Source organism: Macaca nemestrina, chromosome 15 (genome assembly GCF_043159975.1).
Source record: "Macaca nemestrina isolate mMacNem1 chromosome 15, mMacNem.hap1, whole genome shotgun sequence".
In the NCBI taxonomy this organism is placed as follows: Eukaryota; Metazoa; Chordata; class Mammalia; order Primates; family Cercopithecidae; genus Macaca; species Macaca nemestrina.
The window spans coordinates 15,242,887-15,265,411 of NC_092139.1; the positions used below are offsets into that span (position 1 = coordinate 15,242,887).

Sequence of the window (22,525 nt, forward strand, 5' to 3'; positions counted from 1 at the left end):
CGTCTTCCCAGATTCCCTCCCCTTCCCTTCCCCAAAAGTCCTCTATCATCTTCCCCATCCTTCTTCCCTCCCCACATATAATTTCTTCCTTCCTGTACACCCTCTTTCTCTCCCCTCCCTTCCATCACCCCTGAGTCCACCACACCCCCCTCCGTCCCCCATCAATCTCCTTTCCCCTTGGTCACTCCCCAGCCCACCACATCTCCTCCGCCCCCCTCCTCCTCCCTTTCCCCTCCCCTCCCCTCCCTCCCACATTTTCCATCCCGGCCTGAGCTGCGGGGAGAGGGGTTCTCCCAGAGCGCCCTGGGCCGACCCCTGCGGACCTCGGAGGGCCCCATCCTCCCGCCCCGCCCCGCCATCCCGCCCCAAAGCGGGCCGGGGTGGGCGGAGTGGGAGGGGCGCGGCGGGTGGGGGCGGGGAACTTTACCTGGGAGTGGGCCAGGCCGCCAGCCCCGCCAGCCCCGCCAACCCCGCCAGCCCCGCCAGCCCCGCCAGCCCCGCCAGCCCCGCGAGCCCCGCGATGACTTGGGCCGCGCTGCTCGGCCTCCTGGCCGCTCTGTTGCTGCTGCTGCTACTGAGCCGCCGCCGCACGCGGTGAGTGTCCTGCTCCGCTCGGCCCCGCCAGACAAAGGGGGCGGCTCCCGCCCGGGCTGCAGCCCAGGGGTCCCGGAGCCCGCCGCCAGCCCGGCCCGAATCCCACTCCAGTATCCCGGGCAGGGCAAGACCCTTGGAGGCGGGAGTCCCGGGGCCCCGCACCCGGGGGAGGGGGCCAGGCAGTGCGGCCCCTGCCAAAAAGGTGTAAGGTGGGACGGTCCGGGGTCCGGTAGGTCCCCCGGGGCGAATCACCCACCTCGACAAGTCCGGGTCTGGCCCTCAGCGCGACGGCAGGGACCTGGGAGGGGATTTCAGGTGAGGACCTAGGGTTTGTGGGCGGGGAGCGGTGCGGGGACAGCCTCGGCGTGGCCCGGGTGGAAGAAGCACTCTCCACTCTTCAGCCTCCGCCTGCACCCGGCACCCACCCACACGCTGTCAAACCCTGCCTTGCTTTCCGCAGTTCTGTAGGGGTAGCCTCGCTCCTCAACCCATTACACAGATGGGAGTGTTGAGCCAGCGGAGTGCAGAGCCCTGGGGGATGTCCTGATCATGCCCTGGAATCACCCTCCCCGGATTCCCTGTCTGCAAGAGGGGGGCCGGTGGGCTTAGTAATTTCATTTGCCAGGGAGACACTGAGGCCTGTGAAGGGCTCTACCTTCCCCTGAGGTCCCACAGCCTGGACAGAACCGAGCCAAGGCCAGATGTCACAGCCTCCTGGTCCCAAAGGTTTCCCAGCTCCATTGAGCATCTGTGATTTAGGAAAAAAAGTAAAGACAGCCTCGAATCAAGGAGATAGCTGTAGTTCTCCTTTTTATAAAATATTTTTTAAATTAACTTGAATTGCACAAGGTATAGCTGAATATATTCGACTTAAAACAGATATTTATCCTGTTATAGATAAGACCAAAGCCCCTTAACCCTCCCCCAGCTCCTGAAATCCAGTCCTCTCTCTCTCTCTGGGCCTCTCCTGTTGCTCAGTCTGGGTAGAACCTTCCATATTTAAAAAATATATACTTTTTGTTTTAGACTAGTTTGGGATTTACAGAAAGTTGCAAAGATCGTGCAAAAAGTTCCTGTATTTCTATCACCCGGTTTGCTCTATTGTTAACATCTTATATTGTTATGGGACATTTGTCGCAATTAAAAACCAACACTGGTCCATTACTCTTAACTAAACTTCAAACTTTACGAGATTTATCACTTTTCCCATTACCGTCCTCTTTTGTTCCAGGATCTGGCCCCAAGTTATCACATTGACTTTAGTCTTCATACCTGCTCAGTCTCCCGGATGTTTTAAAAATTACTCTTACATACACAGACATGAGCTTGTAGCTAATACAGAGCCATGTAAGAGAGAGTTAGTTTACATTCGTGTCTGAAAATTCCGGAAACCTTGGGAACTTTTTGATTTTTAAACAATATGTTAGTTAAATATTCAAACAATAAGCTCACTGTATTTTTCTTCAACCTCCAGACATCTTTACAACTATGTAGTCAATCATTTGCCTTAAAAAAAGAAAAGGAAAAGACAGTGAATAAATGTCTCAGTGAAGAAATGAATTATTTTTCCGAATTGTCAGGCTTTCTCAATACACTGTATAGAAATGTTTTCAGACATTATGATGCTTGCTCTTTTCACTCCAGATTTTAGTTTTGACATCTGTTCTTTTTGCTACAAGAAGATCTTTTTGCTACATGGAGATCGAATCCATTCTTTTGATTCTCTCTGTGAGAATGTCTTCCATCATGTGAATAAGTTGTGGGATCTTTTTTTCTTTTGAGATGGAGCTTTGCTCTTGTTGCCCAGGCTGGAGTGCAGTGGCACAATCTCGGCTCACCGCAACCTCCGCCTCCCGGGTTCAAGCGATTCTCCTGCCTCAGCCTCCCCAGTAGCTGGGATTACAGGCATGTGCCACCATGCCCAGCTAATTTTTGTATTTTTAGTAAAGACGGGGTTTCTCCATGTTGGCCAGGCTGGTCTCGAACTCCTGACCTCAGGTGATCCGCCTGCCTCGGCTCTCCCAAAGTTCTGGGATTACAGGTGTGAGCCACTGTGTCTGGCTTTCTTTTGTCCCTTTGATGGACTCTTAGGTTGTTTCCAGTGTTTCTACTACTTCAATGTGCTGTGTTCTCACTCAGGCTGGAGTACAGTGGCATGACCTCCACTCACTGCAACTTCTGCTTCCTAGGCTCAATTGATCCTCCTGCCTCGGCCTCCGGAGTAGCTGGGATTACAGGCGCACACCACCATGCCTGGCTAATTTTCGTATTATTAGTAGAGAGAGGGGTTTTGCCACGTTGGCCACGCTGGTCTTGAACTCCTGACCTCAAGTGATTTGCCTGTCTCAGCCTCCCAAAGTGCTGGGATTACAGGCGTGAGCTACACTGTGTCCAGCCCGGCATTCTTGACCTATGAAAATTCTCAGCCTGTGGAAATGTGGTCAAGTTGAGTAACTCTTCTCTGCCTCCGTTTCCCAATCTTTAAAATGGAGATGATGATCATAGTAGCTAACAGTGGAGTTGCTGGGTTAGAAGAAATGCCAGTTTAAATTATTTTGGCTAGTTCTTGCTAACTATCAATCTGAAGAGCAAATTTATCTTTGGGGATGAGCCTTTGGTTTTTAAAAATTTTTATTTATTATTTATTTATTTATTTTTGAGATGGAGTTTTGCTCTTGTTGCCCAAGCTGGAGTGCAATGGTGTGATCTCGGCCCACTGCAACTTCTGCCTACCGGGTTCAAGTGATTCTCCTGCCTCGCCTCCCGAGTAGCTGGGATTACAGGCACGTGCCACCATGCCCGGCTATTTTTTTTTGTATTTTTAGTAGAAACGGGGTTTTGCCATGTTAGCCAGGCTGGTCTTGAACTCCTGACCTCAGGTGATCAGCCCGCCTTGGCCTCCCAAGGTGCTGGGATTACAGGCGTGAGCCACTGTGCCCTGCTGAGCCTTTGATTTTTATATCTGTGGGCACCTTGGAAGGGTCAACAGTGGGTAGTGGGGAGAAGTGTGGGAATGAGGGTCACTGGCAGCTTGAGGGCAGGTGCATGGACCCTGGGGACCCCAGTTTAGATCCCTAATCTCACTTTCTCCTTCCAGCTTAGCTAGGGACACTCTGGTTCTCTCCATTTTACAGAGGAGGAAACAGGCTCAGAAAGGCTAAGCAACTTGCTCAAGATCTGTCTGGATTAAAACTCTGGGCTATAAGAATTTTTAGCTTTTAGTTTTAGAGATGGGATCTCACACTATCGCCCAGGCTGGAGTGCAGTGTACAATTATAGCTTACTGGAGCCTTGAACTCCTGGGCTCAGGTGATCCTCTCATCTTAGCCTCCTCAGTAGCTGGGACTACAGGTGTGTGCTATCATGCCCAGTTAATTTTTAATATTTTGTAGAGATGGCATCTTGCTATGTTGTCTGGGATGATCTCAGATTCAGCTCAAGTGATCCTCCCACCGCAGCCTCCCAAAGTGCTAGAATTACAGGTGTGAGCCATCGCGCCTGGCTTTGCAAGAATTTTTAATTCACAGGAAGAATGAATTCTCATTCTTCCCACACTTTATACTGGTAATCTGAACACTTAAAAGTCTTAGAACTGTGTGACCTTAAGATACTAAGAGATGCAACTATAAGCAAAAGATTCTTAAAGAAGGACAAACAAGTAGAACAAGTGGGTGACCCTGATGCCTTGTGAATGGTGATCCAGTTTGGGTTGAAGTAAGCAAGGCTCTGCAGCTCCCTCGTCTCATTTCTTTATCCTGACCAAGGCTTGAGGTAATTTCCACCACCTTTATCATACAGCTGAGGTTTAAAAAGACGAAGTGACTTTCCCAAAGTCATACAAAAATTATATTCCACATCTAGGCCCCTCCAACATTCATGCTTATCCCAGTAAGAAACCACTGCTTCTGAGAGTGAGCAACTCCATCTTTACCTCTGGAATTTAATTTAAAACTTTTAAATTAGGAAACATTTCAACTATACAGAAACAGAAAAAGAATACGGTAAGAACCCCCATGTACCGATACCTTGATTTGACAATCATTAACATTGTTTAAAAAATATTAGATGTAGGCCAGGCGTGGTGGCTCAGGCCTGTAATTCCAGTGCTTTGGGAGGCCAAGGCGGGCCAATCACGAGGTCAGGAGATCAAGACCATCCTGGCTAACATGGTGAAACCCCGTCTCTACTAAAAATACAAAAATCAGCCAGGCGCGTTGGCAGGAGCCTATAGTCCCAGCTACTCAGGAGGCTGAGGTGGGAGAATGACGTGAACCCAGGAGGCGGAGCTTGCAGTGAGCCAAGATTGCGCCACTGCACTCCAGCCTGGGCAGCAGAACAAGACTCCATCTCAAAAAAAAAAAAAAAAGAATTAGATGTCATGATATTCCACCCTTGAATATTTCAGAATGCATAAAAAATGACAACTACAATTCTATTTTCTTGCCTGAGAATATAAAAAGATAATTCTTAATATCATCTAGTTCCCAGTTTAAATTTAAATTTCTGCAATCACAGCGAGAATTTTCAAGCCCCATTCAGTGAACATGAGGGTGGTGAGCTGAGAGTTAGGAGTATGGCTTGTGGGTCCATTGAGGCTAATTGATTTGCCTTGTGAGTATCAGAAACATTCTTCTTGCTTCCCAGGCCTCAGTTTATCTGTACTTTGAGGTGGCTCATGGAGGTGGTCTCTCAAGCCCCAGCCATGTCACCAGGCTACTGCATCTCTTTCTTTGGGCTTGTGTGACCACAACGGGGAGAATTGAGAGGGATCTCTTGGTTGGAAGGCTCCTTTTCTAGGGGTCCAGAAGGCATAGTGGCATCAAGTGAGGGTCCCTGTGGCCCAGTGGCTGGTCTGGGCCCTTGCAAGATGCAGAATTTATAGGCACAAATAAATCTGTCTCATTCTAACATGCACTGACCAGAGGTCACCCAACAGTGGTCCATGACTGAATTCAGCCCTGGATGGGCTGGGTTTGTGCTGTGTGGGACAAGAGGAGAAAATGGGGGGATTCCATACACAAAAATCTAGATTTCCAACTTCTTGTGAAAAATGGGAAGATCTAGCAATACTTTCCTGGGACTCAGTGGTAGCACCCTCTCTAAACCTTGCCACAGTCCCCACTACTCCCTGTTGCCTCTCCAACATGCAGCTACTCTAGTTACCACTCTACTTCCTCTCTTGTTTCCTATGCTGAGAAATAATTCTGTGAATTTGTATCTATTTCAAAAGCCAGAAAATAAAAACTAGGGCTAGGCCATGTGCTTTTTCTGCACAGTGGTAGCAGTGCGGGGCAGGTATGGAAGAGCATCTGGGAAACCCTGTTAATGGCAGACTGAAAACCCTGGCGGCCCTGGGGGAAGAATGGGTTAAGCAGGTTAAACAGAATTTTGTTTAACAGCTGAGCTGGAGCAACCCTTTTGTTCCCCATCAAATCCTCCCAGAGCTTAAGGCCCTGAATTAAGTTGAAATGATTGAACAGAGAAGTTGGGCAGTCTACCCAACATTGCGCAGATGAACCATGCCAGCGTCTGCTCTGGACAATCTAGAAGACAGACTCTGTGTCAGGCGCTTAAACTGCATTGGCTTTCTTAACCCTCTCAGCAACCCTGGGAGGCAGGTGCTGCCCATTGAACACTGACTGCATACATGACTCATTCAGACCAGGCTCTGTTCTGAGTGCTGGAGTGAACAACACGTCCTCCCTTCATGGCTCTTCCATCTAGTGAAGATGCGATACCTCAGGGGGCACGGAGGCGGGTGACATCCCATCCTTGACTCCTCTGCATGATTCACAAAGGGTCACGTGGGAGACAGATCCAGGGCAGGCGGTAGGGGTGGCCGTGGGGTCAGTGAGTGAGGAATGGGCAGTTTTCTGAGGAACCCACATGATGGGGCTCCAGTGGGGAGTCAGAAAAGATGCCTTGGGATCTGACCCACAGTGGGCAGGAAACCGGCTGTGTGGGCAGGAGCCGGGGACGGAAAGGTCAGGGCCCACCGCCCTGCTAGCCAGGGTCTGGCAGTGCCTAAAAAAGTGAGAGTGTCTGTGGGTGAGGCTAGAGCCCACAGGTCCCAAAACAGCCTCCTTCGCCCCCGCTGGCCACAGGCTGAGTCACCCTGGAATGTGGCCACAGCCTGAGTTGGATTGAGGGCCCGGGGCTGGAAGAGCCAGCGTCAGGGGTCAGGCGCCTGGGCTCCGGGCTTCCTGCCTTTGTCCACGCCTCCTTGGAACTTTTCTGGGGAAAGAGGAAAGCTGCCAGGAATAACACCTGGCTCGCTGGGGAGCTCCGGCTACAGCCGGGAGAAAGGCAGGGAAGGGAAGCCCGCTCCCACCTGCAAAGATGATTTAGGAGAAAATTTCAGGGCCTGCATTTGAGGAGGTCTCTGAAATCTCTCTGCAAAATGCCCACTTAGGGTGACTGGGGGCCAGGGTAGTATCAAGAGGGGGGTCACTGCAGCCAGACCTGCCTGGATTAGAAACCCAAGTCCTCTATGGTGGGCCCTCTGGCATGGGACTTAGCCCTCTGCACCTCAGTTTCCTCCTCTGTAAAATGGGCCTGGCAGTAATAATTGCTTCCTCATAAGGTTAGGGGAGGATTCATTGAGTCACTGGGATAGTCCTCAGTGTGGTGTCTCTCACATCATCAGGGTTCATTAAATGTTAGCCATTATTTCCAAGCAAGGAAATGTTTGGAAAATGCCAAGTATAGCACCTGATGTGTAGTTGGCACTAGGTAAATGGTGCCCAGGAATCTTACTGCTCCTGCTTCTCAGCTGCCCCGCAGCTACAAGGTGCCAGGTGCCCTGTAACTCCCCTCATTCTTGGCACAGCCTGATGCTGTCAGTAGCATTGTTGCTCCTATTTTATAGATGAGGAAAGAGAGGCATGGAGAAGCTAAGTCACACAGCCAGCAAGAAGCGTGGCTGGGATTTGAAGCCAGGAAGTATGGTGCTAAAGTTCGGGCTCATCATGACCATGTCCTCCTGCCTCTTATGGAAAAATGACTGCTCCTGAGTCCAGTTTGCCAGGCCCTGACCTGGGCTAGAAGGAGGCTGACATGAGCCAGTTATTCCAAGGCTACTCGGGCAGCATGACACGTGGAGGCTTCAGGAGAAGTGGCCTTCTCCTGAAGTCCCCCAGGGGCTCACAAGAAAATGAGGGGCAAGGAAAGGCCCTGTACCTCCTTAGACTCATGGAGCTCAAATTTGCAAGTCTCCTCTTTGACTAGAGAAGCCCGGATGCGCTGTGGAGAGGAGGGAATGGTTGGGAGAGGCACTTCCTAGGCCCTCAAATTTCATCTTTGGTTCTGCTCCCATCTTTCCCAGCCTTGGCCCTCAAATCTGGCCATTTGTTCCTGTCTACCACCTGTCCCACCCTTTGGGTTATATTGGGGGCAGCCAGGTAGAGGGAAAGTGGGAGCAGGAGACGGGGCAGAGGGAGGTAGAGAGGGAAGGGGAAAGGAGGAAGAGAAGTGGCTGCTGAACTGCTGGGTGTGGAACAAAAGCCCCTGTGCTGAAAGTGGGAGACTCAGATGTCAGGTCTGGCTCCCCAGGGACCATAGCCGTTGCTTCCACCATGTTGCTGTCCTGGGGGGTCACAGTAGTTCCCTGACTCATCTCCTTCCTTCCTCTTGTCTTTCTCTGGTATGACCCTTTAAAGGTGTGGTCACATCACTTACTGGCTCCTGCTTCAAACCTTCCAGTGGATCCCTGTCCCACATGGCAGAGGAGCCAGATTCTCACCTTGGCCTTGGCCCTCATTGTCCCCAAGGTCATCTCCAGCATCATTGCCTACCTCTCGCCTCCACATTCTCCACTCCAGCCCTGCTGGCTCCTGCTGTCTTGAAAACCTCAGCGAGCATGCTCCCACCACAGTGCCTTTGCACTTGCTGTTGCCTCTGCCTGTAACACTGTCCTCCCTGCCCCTCCCAGAGCACTCCTTTTACATCCTTCTAGTCTTTGCTCACATGGCATCTCCTGAGGAGGCCCTCCTTGACCACCTTCTGTAAACTGGCCCCCCTCACTGTCTCACACCACTCTGCTTTCTTTTTTCTTTAATGGAATATAATTCATATCCCATTAAGTTCACCCTTTTGGACTGGGCATAGTGGCTCATGCCTGTAATCCCAGCACTATGGGAGGGCAAGCAGGGAGTGCTTGAGCCCAAGATCAACATAGGCAACACATCAAGACCCTGTCTCTAAAAACAATAGAAAAAAAAGTCAGGTGTGATGGCATGTGCCTATAGTGCCAGCTACTTGGGAGGCTGAGGCTGGAGGATTGCGTGAGTCCAGACGTTTGAGGTTATAGTGAACTATGATCATGCTACTGCACTCCAGCTACCCTTTTGAAGTGTATAATTCGGCCGGGTGCAGTGGCTCACACCTGTAATGCCAGCACTTTGGGAGGCTGAGATCGTGGGTGGATCACGAGGTCAGGAGTTCAAGACCAGCCTGGCCAAGATGGTGAAACCCCGTCTCTACTAAAAATACAAAAAATTAGCCAGGCTTGGTGGTGGGCACCTGTAATCCCAGCTACTCAGGAGGCTGAGGCAGAGAATTGCTTGAACCTGGGAGGTGGAGGTTGCAGTGAGCCAAGATCATGCCATTGCACTTCAGCCTTGGCGACAGACCGAGACCCCATCTAAAAAAAAAAAGAAAAGTAGATAATTAAATGGTTTCTAGTATATCCACCGGGTTGTGCAATCATCACCGTCATCTAATTCTAGAATATCTTCATCACCCCTAAAAGAAACCATGTACCCATTAGCAGTCACTCCCCATTTCCCCCTCCTCCAGTCCCGGGCAACTGCTAATCTATTTTCTGTCTCTATTGATTTCCCAATTCTGGACAGTTCATATAAATAGATTAATCCAATATGTGGCCTTTCGTGTCTGGCTTCTTTCACTGGGCTTAATGTTTTTAAGGTTCACCCACATCGCAGCATGAATCCGTACTTCGTTCCTTTTTGTGGCTGAGTAACATTCCATGGCATTGATACACCACATTCTGTTTATCCATTCGTCACTCGGTGAACACTTGGGTTGTTTTCACTTTTCAGCTATTATGAATAATGCTGCTGTCACCCGAAAGCGGTCCTGATCCAGACCCCAAGAGAGGGTTCTTGGATCCCATGCAAGAGATAATTTAGAGTGAGTCCACAGAGTAACGTGAAAGCAAGTTTATTAAGAAGGTAAAGGAACGAAAGAGTGGCCACACCATAGACAGACCAGGGCATTCCCGAAGGCAAGAGGAGGAATGTGTCTGCCTTAGGTACAATTCTTCTTGTTTATATAGAAGATAAAAATCATGGGAGAGATGTGCTCTACCACAAGGCCTAGTGACAAAGGATTGTTACCTACAGTCTTCCTTAAGAATCTATATTATTATCTTTAAAGCAAAACTTATTCTTAAACTAAGAAGGCTTTTGTTCATAAAATATCGGGACATCAGATAATAGACATTTATCTGGGTCTATTAAGTCCTATTAATAGACAATTAATAGACATTTCCTGGGTCTATTAAGTCCTGGATCTGTTAAGTCTTGGGTCTGTGGGGTAAGCATTATTAACCTGTTCCCTTAATTGAAGCAGTAACTTGAGTCTGGCGCCTTAGACCACTCGGCCATCCTGACACGTTGTTCCCTTAATCGAAAACATCCTGTGATTAAGAATGCCTAGTTCCCTGGCTGAGCATGATGGTTCACGCCTGTAATCCCAGTATTTGGTGAAGTGGAGGCTGGTGGATCACCTGAGATCAGGAGTTCGAGACCAGCCTGACCAACATGATGAAATCCTGTCTATACCAAAAATACAAAACTTGCTGGGCATGGTGGCTCATGCCTATAATCCCAGCTACTTGTGAGGCTGGGGCAGGAGAATCACTTGAACGTGGGAGGCGCAGGTTGCAGTGAGCTGAGACCGTGCCGTTGCACTCCAGCCTGGACAATAAGAGCGAAACTCCATCTCAGAAAAAAAAAAAAAAAAAAAAAAGAATGCTTAACTTCTTCCTGGGATTGCAGCCCAGCAGGTCACAGCCTCATTTTACCCAGCTCCTATTCAACATGGAGTTGCTCTGGTTTGAACGCCTCTAACACTGCTTACAAATAATAGTGTATACATTTGTATAAGATCAAACGTTTTCAATTCTTTGGGGTATATTGCTGGGTCTTGTAGTAAGTCTATGCTTGATGTTTGGAGGAACTGCCAGACTGTGTTCCAAAGCAGCTGCACGATTTTACATTCCCACCAGCAATGTATGAGGGTTCTCATTTCTCCACATCCTTGCTAACACTTATTTTCTTCCTTTTTTTGGTGGTGGGGACAGGGTCTCTTTCTCTTGCTTAGGTTGTAGTCAAGTGGCGCAATCACAGCTCATTATAGCCTCCATCTCCCAGGCTCAAGCGATCCCCCAACCTCAGCCTCCTGAGTAGCTGGGACTACAGGTGCCCACCACCACACCTGGCTAATTTTTGTATTTTTTGTAGAGACAGGGTCTCACCATGTTGCCCAGGCTGGTCTTGAACTCCTAGGCTCAAGTGATCCTCCCACTTTGGCCTCCCAGAGTGTTGGGATTATAGGCATGAGCCACCATGCTCAGCCTTATTTTCCTTTTTTAAAATTTTTATTTTTATTATGGCCATCCTGGTGGGTGAAGTGGTACCTGTGAACGAAAAAGTGTCTGAGACAGGTCTTAATCAATTTAGATGTTTATTTTTCCAAGGTTAAGGACATGCCCAGAAGAGAGGTCTGTGCCTTTCTCCAAAGACAACTTTGAGGGTTTCAATATTTAAAGAGGTGGGCTGTAAGAGAAAGAGGGAGGGTATGGTAATCCACATGTCACAAGAGAAAAGGAGCGGGTAAGGTTATAGTCAATGATATATTCGTCTCATGCACAGTAAATTGGCACTTTACATAAAATAAGGTGAGCGTAGAGTAGCTGCCTATGGAGATATTGAACCTTTTATCTGTAGCTATCTGCTTAGGAACAAAAGGAAAGGCAGCTTCTTGCATGACTCAGCTTTCAGCTTAATTTTTTCCTTATGGCAGAATGAATTGGTGTCCTGAGTTTTTATTTTCCTTTCTCCCTGGTTTTCTTTTCTTTTCTCCCTGGTTTTCTTTTCTTTTCTTCTTTTTTTTTCTTTTCTTTCTTCCTACAGGGTTTTTTCTCTGCAGCCTCAACCTTCCAGACTCAAGCGATCCTCCTGCCTCAGCCTCCCTAGTAGCTGGGACTACAGGCATGTGTTACCATGCTGGGCTAATTTTTTAAATTTTAAGTAGAGATGGGGTCTCACTCTGTTTCCCAGGCTGGTCTCGAACTCCTGGGCTCAAGTGATCCTCCTGTCTCAGCCTCCCAAAATGCTGGGATTACAGGCATGAACCACCATGTATGCCTGCCCCCGTTTTCTATTTAAGATCTTTTGGAGAAAGCATTTTAGAAGAAAATGAGTGTCTGGTGTTAGTTTTTGTCTGATCTCTCATGTCTAGGATGGTTTATTTCTAGACAAATAGGTCCCACATTGTTAGGAAAGCTCATTTTTAGTAGGTTGTGAAGTCTCACATTGCACAAAGAAAATATAGGGGAAGGAAGAGAGAAAGAAAACAAGAAAAAAGGAGGAAATAAGCAGAAAAAAAAGAAAGAACAAGCCTGGAAAACTGATAGAGGCCATATTACTCTCAAGTCCATATATCAGTAGGCAGGTATGAAAATTATTTATGCATATAAAGAGATTGCTTTTATTTTCTTCCAAAGTTTAAGTTCAGCTTATAGGGCTGTAAGAAAAGCACAGCTTAACTTTCAGTGATTTCACATCAGAAAAAATGAGGGGGGAAAAAAAGAAAGAAGGGAAAACATTGAAAACATTATTTTGGAGAACTGTAGCCAGGAGAAGTTTTAGAATTCAGTCCAAATTGTAGAAAATAATAAAAATTGAAAAACATTAGACAAGGCTAGAATCTAATAACACGTGTACTATAGTTAATTTTGAAACATGACTTTTCTCTCTCCAATTCCCCAATTTTATTAAAGACAAAATCACAGTAGAACCAATTTATTTGTAAAATAAATTTTAGTTCTATTACACTTGGCTTGATTATTTGCATAAAGTGAAGCAAGACTAATCATTTGCCATATGGGCTCTCTCTTTTTAAAATTGGCTTTGCTGGAAGCTTTTCCATAAGGAATCTAAGATTAGACCTTTTTAAAAGCCTCACACCCAGCCAAGGATTTATCTGTGCCTGCAGATACCTGTATGAATTGAGTGAATTCAGAAAGTGATGTTCTTTACTTTCCACAGGTCAGGACCCTGTAAAGGACAGGGTATATGAAGCCAGTTTTTCCAAGGGGCTTTTATTAGCTCTATAGTTCAGCCTCATTTTCTCAAAGAAGTCTGAAAATACGTCATTCCAGTTAAAGCCTTGGTAAAATTAACAGTGTCTTCAATTATGCCCTGTTATAAAAGAAAAAAGATACTTATTGAACTTAAATAACTACATTGCCATAAATTAAGAATACTCACAAATAGTTTCCAAGTTTTGGAAAAATAGGTAAAGAGAAAGAAATTCTGTTTTAAATTTTCCTCATGAGAGTATACTTTACTGAATTGCTAAAAGCTATAAACAGCTAACTGAATGGCTAAAAAGCAATAAACTTTTAGAGATAAAATTGCTAAAAGCTATAAACAGCTTAAAAGAAGAGAAAGTTTCTTGACTCTGTAAAACAAAAGAATCAATAAATGTTTTAAACAAAAACTCATAAAAGATTATTTCAATCTCCTGTTAGTTCAGTTCATGCGATTAACTCCTGTTGTGCTCAAGACTGGATTAACAATCCTCATGAATACATCAGCTCTCCATGACAGCCCAGGAAGTTTTTCTCTCTATTCCAATGGCACAATTAGGGTTGTCAGAAGAGTATTTAAGAGTACTCTTCAGAGTTCTACAGCTGATTATAAATCACCTATAAAAGGATGAAACTAAAACAACTGTGGATGACAAATGTCTTAGAACAGCCATAAAGACACGATTGACAAGGAAATTTGGTTACTTCTGTGGTATACAATAGTTTTACATAATAATCATAATTACTACTGAAGATACATACTAAGACGTATCAGAATCACAGGAATCTGATACAATTTTGGAACACATACTCATTTGTATAAACAACTAATTTATATAAATATAATCCGAAGAAGATTAAACACCATTTCATATTTGACAGTGCTTCCTGTATGATTTTATTTTACCAAATAAGCTGAGTGTGTCTTTTTTGGACTTCAGAGGACTAATGCTGAAAACTTGATGAGGTCAAATTAGTGAATTTACTGTTTTATTTTGGAAAGTTTGTCAAATACAGAAAGTTTAAAACACTTGATATCACAAAATAGGATCACAGGTTATTATAAAATAAGTCATTCATTTAGCCAAAGGTATAACTCAGAGATTTCAGAAAAAAGGCAAGAACCTTTATTCTTTTTTGTTTTCGAGACACTCTCACTTTGTCACCAAGGCTGGAGTGTAGTGGTGCAATCTTGGCTCTTTGCAACCTCCACCTCCCAGGTTCAAGCAATTCTTGTGTCTCAGACTCCCAAGTAGCTGGGATTATAGGCACCTGCCACCACACCCAGCCAATTTTTTTGTATTTTTAGTAGAGACAGGGTTTCCCCATGTTGGCCAGGCTGGTCTTGAACTCCTGACCTCAAGAGATCCACCTACCTCAGCTTCCCAAAGTGCTGGGATTACAGGCATGAGCCAACACACCCGGCCTAAAAACCTTATTCTTTGAGAGAGGAGACTGAATTTCCCAAATGATAAGCTCTAATAAAGACAGCATGAGGCCAATTAAATCCTGTTTCTCAAATCTTATAAACAAATCTATTAAATTTTAATTATCTTGACCCTAAGATGTAATTTCCATAAACCATTTTCTAAACTTTTATAATTTTTTAATTACAGGGTGGGATAATGCTTCAGGAAAACCTTGTTAATCTGACACAGGAGCCCAGATGCTGGTCTTGCATCAATGTGCCCTTGATGTTAATGCTTAATTAATAGAGAAACTGAACTAATTTAATCTCTCAAAATCAGCCCTTCCAATCTCATATGCCCACCTCTTCCATGATAGTCCCTGGGCCTAGAGAGGTTGAATAGTTTTCATTTCTGGCTCTGTGTCTCACAAATGCAGCTTATTTTGAATGTCATCTCCTAGGTCTGAAGATGAGGCTTTAACTGCTATCAGTATTTAAGATTTCGCAGGACTCAGTGTCCTTTTTAGACCCAGGAGTCAAAGCCCTCTAACTTAACAGCACCAGGACTTTAAAAACATTACAGAAAGTTACATGGATGTAATAACCTTCATTAAAAAATTTTTATATCAGCTTTCCTAGGCAAATCAAAACACAGAACAATTTGGACATATTAAGAAATGCCAGGAGTACAGAATGTTATCTTGGACAAAAACATTTCCTTTAGACCTTTATGATAAAACATTTTTAGCATCAGGCCACAACAGTTAGGACCTGAGGGAAAAAATTTATATGAGCTGACGAAAATGTTGAAGGAGAGAATTATTCTCTCAGTCCTTCTCAAAGGGGAGAGAAAGCTGAAAATAGCAAGATGCAATAAAAGTTGAACTTTTGGGTTAAAAAATTAAAATCTCATGTAACTTTATTAAGAGTAAAGCAACACCCTAAGAAAATGTTGTTCTAACCAATTCTTTAGTGTATTAGTGCATTTTTAATATCAAAACCCAAACTCTAGAAAGACTATAATAAATAATTTCCTTTTAATTATAGTCAACTTGATCACATAAAGTTTTTTTCATAAATTCTCTTTTTATAAACCTTATTATGACTTACACAAACCATTTACAACATGCTTCCTGTTTTATCCTAAACATCTCTCTTTTGTAAATGATCAATCATTTTATTTTAGGACAAAAAATTTTTACAAGATTCTTTCTATATATAATTACTTTTCTTTTAACCTTTCTTGCCAAAGATACCCCTTTATAATTTTCTTTACATCTCTCTTATTTACTTTTACCTTTTATCTTGTTTAATAAACAACCTTTGAATTAGACAAAACTATTTCCTTTTACTAAGAACACTTTTTTAAGAAAAATGTTTTTCTATAATTTTTTAAGGAAAAATTGGAAAAGACCCAGACATTTAATGGGTATCTATTATTTAATTTAATATCACTTTAGATTCTGAATTATATGACATTTATTTATAAGCATTTATTTCATTACATTTACCTAGTTTATTTTTAAAAAGAGTTTACCTAGATGACTTATGAAAACTGTGATAGTCATTATTTAAAGTTATTTCCCTGTTAATCATTTTTATAGCTGTGAATTTCAGATGTTTACTTAAGTAAGAACCTTAAAGTTGAATACATGTGTGTTTTTTGTTTTTTTGGCCAATAACTCAGGATTTAACTGTTTTCATTAAAAGAACAATATTACATGCCTTATTTATCAAAAAGTTATTCAACGATAATTCTCTTTTGGGCTGGATTTATAGCTTCATAATCCTCATGCCAAATTTTGTCACCTATATCTAGCAGAGATAAATATAAAACCCTTTGACTAATAAATATAAACAATAAATAATGTATATTGACAATGCTGAAACCATTTCTAATTTTATTTTACCAATAATTTAAAAACCAGCTTATTTGTTAAAGATTCACTTAAGTCATGTGAGCTTGAAAAACCATTTGGGCTTAAAGTTTCTATTTTTCTGATAAAGCATTTGATTTTTTTTCTTTAAGCCAATTAGACCTGTTTTATGTATATTTTGGAGTGAGACATTATATACAGGACATATAAATACATAGACATATTAGACAGGCAGAAGTAGAACTGATAAAATTCATAAGACCCCTTTTTTTCTCCTATTATAAAGCTCCTGGCTTTTCTTAATATGTCTAAGTTGTTTATGTTTTTATTTGCCTAGGAAAGCTGATATAAAACAATTTTAAATAAAAGTTATTACATCCATGTAACTTTCTGTATCGTTTTTAAGTCCTGGTACTATTAAGTTATAGGGGTTTGACTCCTGGGTCTAAAAAGGACAACTATCTTAGACTTCCAATTTCGTGATAACCTGTTTCATTACCCTAGGCAATTGTCAACCAAACTTACATACTATAGGAACAACTTGGGTGAAAATCAGAGAGGGAAATGTATATCTGTAAAGAGAGAGAGAGAGACAGAGAGAGACAGAGAGAGGGAGAGAGAGACTGGGTGTGTTAGAAGGAGATTAAAAATGGATGCCAAGCCACAAGCCACACATAAAATAATAGGAATCTACCATAGGATTTTATGAGGAGACCAATTTCATTTAGAAAGGTAGTTTTAAATTTAGTCTCTGTCTTTTAAATGGACCTCTGAGCTCTGGGCAGAGCCCACACTGAATCCCGGGTCTCCAAAGGGAGAGAGAGATCATGAGACTAGGCCATGTAATGCTTTCACAGTGCACTTTGTTACAAAGACACCACTCCCTCTCTTAAATACACAAGAGTGGACCCTGTAGTAATAACTATTTTAGTTAAAAAAAAAAAAAAGAAAAGAAATCAGATAACGCAATACAAAAACAATCATTTTAAGATCTGAGAGGAACTTGTCTTTTTACATTCTTAGGATTCCATAAGGAAAAACAGAAGTTTCTCCCCAGAAGGAGTCTGGCGCCTTCTCTGTTTTCTTTAAGGAATCCCAGGCTGTTAGAAATTATTTTAGGTCCCTCATGCAGCAGAGGGCGGCGAGAGGAAGGAGAGACAGGCAGAAGTAAATGGAGAAAACAGCATCAGTCGACTGGGAAGAAAAAAATTTTTTTTCTCAAAAAAACAAGAACCTAGGAGAGAAAAAAGAAAGCATAAAGGCATACATACACACACACACACACACACACGCATACACACATACATAAACACACACATACACACAGATACATACATGCATACACACATACACACATGCATACACATGAATACACACACATAAACACACATATACACACAGATACATACACACATGCATACACACACATATACATGCATACACACACATAAACACACACATCCATACATAAACACTGTCGACAACAAGAGTCTAACTCTGTAAAATATTTGAGGAGGTTTATTCTGAGCCAAATATGAGTGACCATGGCCTATGACACAGCCTCAGGAGATCCTGAGAACACATGCCCAAGGTGGTCGAGGCACAGCTTGGTTTATACATTTTAGGGAGACATGAGACATCAATCAAATACATTGACGATATACGTTGGTCCAGTCCAGAAAGACAGGACAACTTGATGTGGGGGGTGCTTCCAGGTTATAGGTGGATTTTAAACCTTTCTGATTGGCAATTGGTTGCAAGAGTTATTATCAATAGAAAGAAATGTCTGGGTTATAGTAAGAGGTTGTGAAGGCCAAAGTTTTCTCATGCAGATGAAGCCTCCAGGTAACAGGCTTCAGAGCGAACAGATGTAAAGGTTTCTTATCAGACTTAAGGTCTGCGTTGATATGAATGCTGCAGGGTATAATGAGTCATGTCAAACCCCCACGTCCCACCATGGCCTGAACCAGTCTTTCAGGTTAAATTTTATTTTTTATTTTATTTTATTTTTTTGAGACGGAGTCTTGCTCTGTCTCCCAGGCAGGAGTGCAATCGAGCGATCTTGGCTCACTGCAACCTCCTCCTCCTGTGTTCAAGCGATTCTCCTGCCTCAGCCTCCCGAGTGGCTAGGACTACGGGTATGCACCACCACGCCTGGCTAATTTTTGTATTTTTAGTAGAAACAAGGTTTTGCCATCATGGCCGGGCTGGTCTTGAACTCCTGGCCTCAAGTGATTCACCTGCCTTGGCCTTCCAAAGTGCTGGGATTACAGGCTTTAGCCACTGTGCCTGGCCTGCACTTTAGCATCTACGAAGCAGGAAAAAAACTTCAAACTTGCCTTCCCTGTTGGAAGTGAGTTGAAACTCCGGAAAGGAGTTACCTGCTCTCCATTGTCATGGAAGCAGGAAAAGTTGCCTTCCTTGTTGGAAGCAAGCAAAAGTCCAGAAAAGAAGTTGTACAACAAAATAAAACTTAGCTCTCAAATTTTAGCTCTCTTAGATCTCAAATTTTCAGAGATCTGGGATTCTCTGCAGGGGGGAGCTCCCAGCCCTCGACAAATTGTCCTACTGGTTTGACCAATGAAGACAGATACCAAGCCGTTACTAAATACCAACAGGAGATTTGTCAAAGGCCAGGGCCACCTCCGTGGAGTCCCTTCATGGTTGCCAGTTTGTGAACTAAAAATTATCCAAGCTGGGTCTCAATCAATTTAGATGTTTATTTTACTAAGGTTAAGGACAATGCCAGGGAGAAGAAAAACCACAGAATCGCAGAAACAGTCTGTGATCTATGCCTTTCTTCAAAGATGACTTTGAGGGTTTCAGTATTTAAAGGGGGAAAAGTGGGCTGGAGGGGAAAGAGGGAGGGTGTGGTCATCCACATGTTACAAGAGAAAGGGAGCAGGTGAGGCAATAGTCAATGATGCATTCATCTCGTGCTCAGTAAATGGGCACTTTATGTAAGATAAGGTGAGTAGCTGCCTGTGGAGATATTGAACCTTTTATCTGTATCTTTCTGCTTAGGAACAAAAGGAAAGGCAGTTTCTTGCACGACTCAGCTTTTAGCTTAATTTGTTCCTTTTGGCCTAGTGAACTGGGGTTCTGAGATTTTATTTTCCTTTCATATACCTCATTGTGTTTTGATTTGCATTTCCCCCATGACTAATAGTATTGAGCATCTTTGCATGTGCTTATTGACACCCCCTACCCTTCTTTTTTTAAGACGAAGTCTTGCTCTGTTGTCTAGGCTGGAGGGCAGTGGCCTTCCACCTCTCGGGTTCAAGCGATTCTCCTGCCTCAGCCTCCTGAGTAGCTAAGATTACAGGTGCCCGCCACCACACCCGGCTAATTTTTGTATTTTTAGTACAGATGGGGTTTCACCATGCTGGCCAGGCTGGTCTCGAACTCCTGACCTCAGGTGATCCGCTCTCCTCAGTCTCCCAAAGTGCTGGGATTACAGGCGTGAGCCACCATGCCTGGCCTAGCCCCTCTGCCCCCAGCTTTTTTTTTTTTTTTTTTTTTTTAAAGAGACAGGGTCTTGCTCTGTTGCTCAGGCTAGAGTGCAGTGGTGTGATTACAGCTCACTGCAGTCTCCAAGTCCTGGGCTCAAGCAATCCTCCCACCTCAGCCTTCCATGTAGCTAGGGCTACAAGTGTGTGCCACCATACCCAGCTAATTAAATTTTTTTTTTTTTTTTTTTGTAGAGACAGGATCTCACTATGTTGGTCTTGAACTGCTGGTGTCAAGCAATCCTCCTGCCTCGGCAATCCTCCCAAAATGTTGGGACTACAGGCATGAGCCACCATGCCTGGCCTTATTGACCATTTGTATATATTCTTTGGAGAACTGCCTATTCAAATTCCTTGTGCATTTTTTTTTTTTTTGAGACGGAGTCTTGCTCTATCGCCCAGGCTGGAGTGCAGTGGCGCAATCTTGGCTCACTACAAGCTCCGCCTCCCCGGGTTCACGCCATTCTCCTGCCTCAGCCTCCCGTGTAGCTGGGACTACAGGTGCCTGCCACTGCACCTGGCTAATTTTTTTGTATTTTTAGTAGAGACGGGGTTTCACCGTGTTAGCCAGGATGGTCTTGATCTTCTGACCTTGTGATCCTCCCGTTCGACCTCCCAAAGTGCTGGGATTACAGGTGTGAGCCAGTGCACCCGGCTTCCTTGTGCATTTTAAAACTAGGTTACTCCTCTTTTCACTGTTGGACTGTATCTATTTTATTTTCTTCCACAATTCTCACTCTCTTATGTGATTTTGCTTTTTAAATGTTTTGTCTGCTTCCCTTATTAGTAGCTAAGCCCCATGAGGTCAGGGATCTTGCCTGCCCTGTTCCCTGCTATATCTTTGATACCCAGGACAGTTCCTGCTTCATAGTTAATGTTTGGTGAATGAGTGAATGAATCCATAGTGAGAAGAAGAGATGTGATGATTCATTCATTCATTCATTCATTCATTCATTCATTCATTCATTTAGCAGAGGCATATCTGAGAGCTCTCTGCATCCCAGTGGCTCTGACAGGGATCGTAACCTGGGTCTAGGGACCTCTAAAAGACTCACCATGAGCAGCAGCCCTGGAACACCGTGAGGCTCATCTGATGACTCTGACTGCAGCTCTCCTGAGCTGACAGCCCCTCCCGCAGAGGGTGGTGGGTGAGGATGAGACGAGGCTTGGCTGGGGGCAGTGCGCGGTACAAGCACGCTGGAAGTTTGCATGCGTTCATTGTTCATTGCTGCATAACAAGGTGCCATACAAGAAGCGGCCTCAAACAATCCCCACTTATTAGTTCTCAGTTGGGTGGATCAGAAGGCCAGCGTGGGGTGACGGGGCTCTTTGGTTATGTAATCCCAGCATTTTGGGAGGCTGAGGCGGGTGGATGACTTGAGCTCAGGAGTTCAAGATCAGCCTGGCCAACATGGCAAAACCCCATCTCTACTAAATATACAAAAAAAATTAGCAGGGCATGGTGGCGCATGCCTATAATCCCAGTACATGGGAGGCTGAGGCAGAAGAATCACTTGAACCTGGAAGGCGGAGGTGCAGTGAGCTGAGATAGCCCCACAGCACTCCAACTTACAAGGCTGAAATCAAGGTATTTGTCGGGCTGTCTTCCTACTGGGCAGTCTTCGGGAGGAATCTGGCTGAATGCATTTGCCTGTAATTGTAGGACTGAGGTCCTGAGGTCCCCGTCTCCTTGCCTGCTGTCAGCCAAGGTCCCCTCATAGCTCTAGATGCTACCTGGATTCCTTGCCACGTTGCCTCTTCCATCTTCAAAACCAGTAGAGAGATTCTCCCATATGTCCAGTCCCTCTCATGCTTTCAATCTCTTTTGCCAAGAAGAGCCTTGTCTCTTTTAAGCCCAGTCCCCTGCCACCTGTTAGGTCAGGCCCACTAAGGAGAATAATTTTTTCTTAAAGTGAATGGTACCATCTATCCTCTAATCAGTGGAGGGGATTATACAAGGGTGTGGGTCACTGTGGGTCATCGTAGAGTTCCATCTACCTCGGTGAGCTGGAAATATTGTTCTTATGTTCTCAGAGGAGTTCCTCTGCTTTCACAGATGACCCTGACCTTGATGATCACATATGCACCCAGCCCACCCCCTGTGCTGACCTGCTCATGTGCTCTGGGGACATCTCCACAGGCTACAGCCTGGGCTTTTGCCACCTGAAGAACCTCAGCTTCTGAACTAAGAGGGGTGGTCGGGGTAGTGATGAAGCCAGTGCCTTCACTGCCTTCTGCCACCCAGCTGTGCCCTCCAGTCTCATCCTTTATCTGTGGGCAAGACAGGGAGTGTGGGGTGACCCAAACCCTGGTCCAGGTTGGCTCACACAGACAACTCCGTGTCCTTACACTGTTGGGTGCTGGGAGGCCCCTCACCCACAGAGAGACGACCACCTCTAATGGAACCCATGCCACGTACCAGACATGAGCTGACCCCCAGCCTCTTCTCCCACCCACCACAGTCCATTCTCTGCACCACAGCCAAAAAGATCCTATAAAAACCTGAGCCAAATTATGTCCCCTACTGCTCCATTCAAATTACGTCCCTAACTGCTCCATTCAAAATCACACCCTACAACCTACACCATGCCCTTCCTTGCCTCATCAAATGGTGACAAGTGCCATGGCTTCTGTAGGCGACCCGGTGAGCCTCCGCTGGACCTGGGGAGCATCCCCTGGTTGGGCTATGCCTTGGACTTTGGAAAAGATGCCGCCAGCTTCCTGACGAGGATGAAGGAGAAGCACGGTGACATATTTACTGTAAGTGCCTCTTGTGCCTGGGGAGGGATGGGGATGAGCA

The 22,525-nt window shown here is 44.8% G+C and overlaps 1 protein-coding gene across 2 annotated transcripts in view; it reads left to right on the top strand.

Moving 5' to 3' along the window:
- Positions 1 to 463: 463 nt before the first annotated feature.
- The window catches only part of PTGIS (prostaglandin I2 synthase), a 67,574-nt gene continuing 45,512 nt past the window's right edge, over positions 464 to 22,525 (top strand). Inside the window, exons 1-2 of one of the 2 annotated variants that reach the window (XM_011722895.2) lie at positions 464 to 594; positions 22,362 to 22,485. In XM_011722895.2, the coding sequence (XP_011721197.2) occupies positions 521 to 594; positions 22,362 to 22,485 (198 nt within the window). In that variant the 5' untranslated portion in view covers positions 464 to 520. Of the gene's footprint in view, positions 595 to 9,714; positions 9,866 to 22,361; positions 22,486 to 22,525 lie in introns of those variants that run through there. The other variant, XM_011722894.3, reaches the window with a different exon arrangement.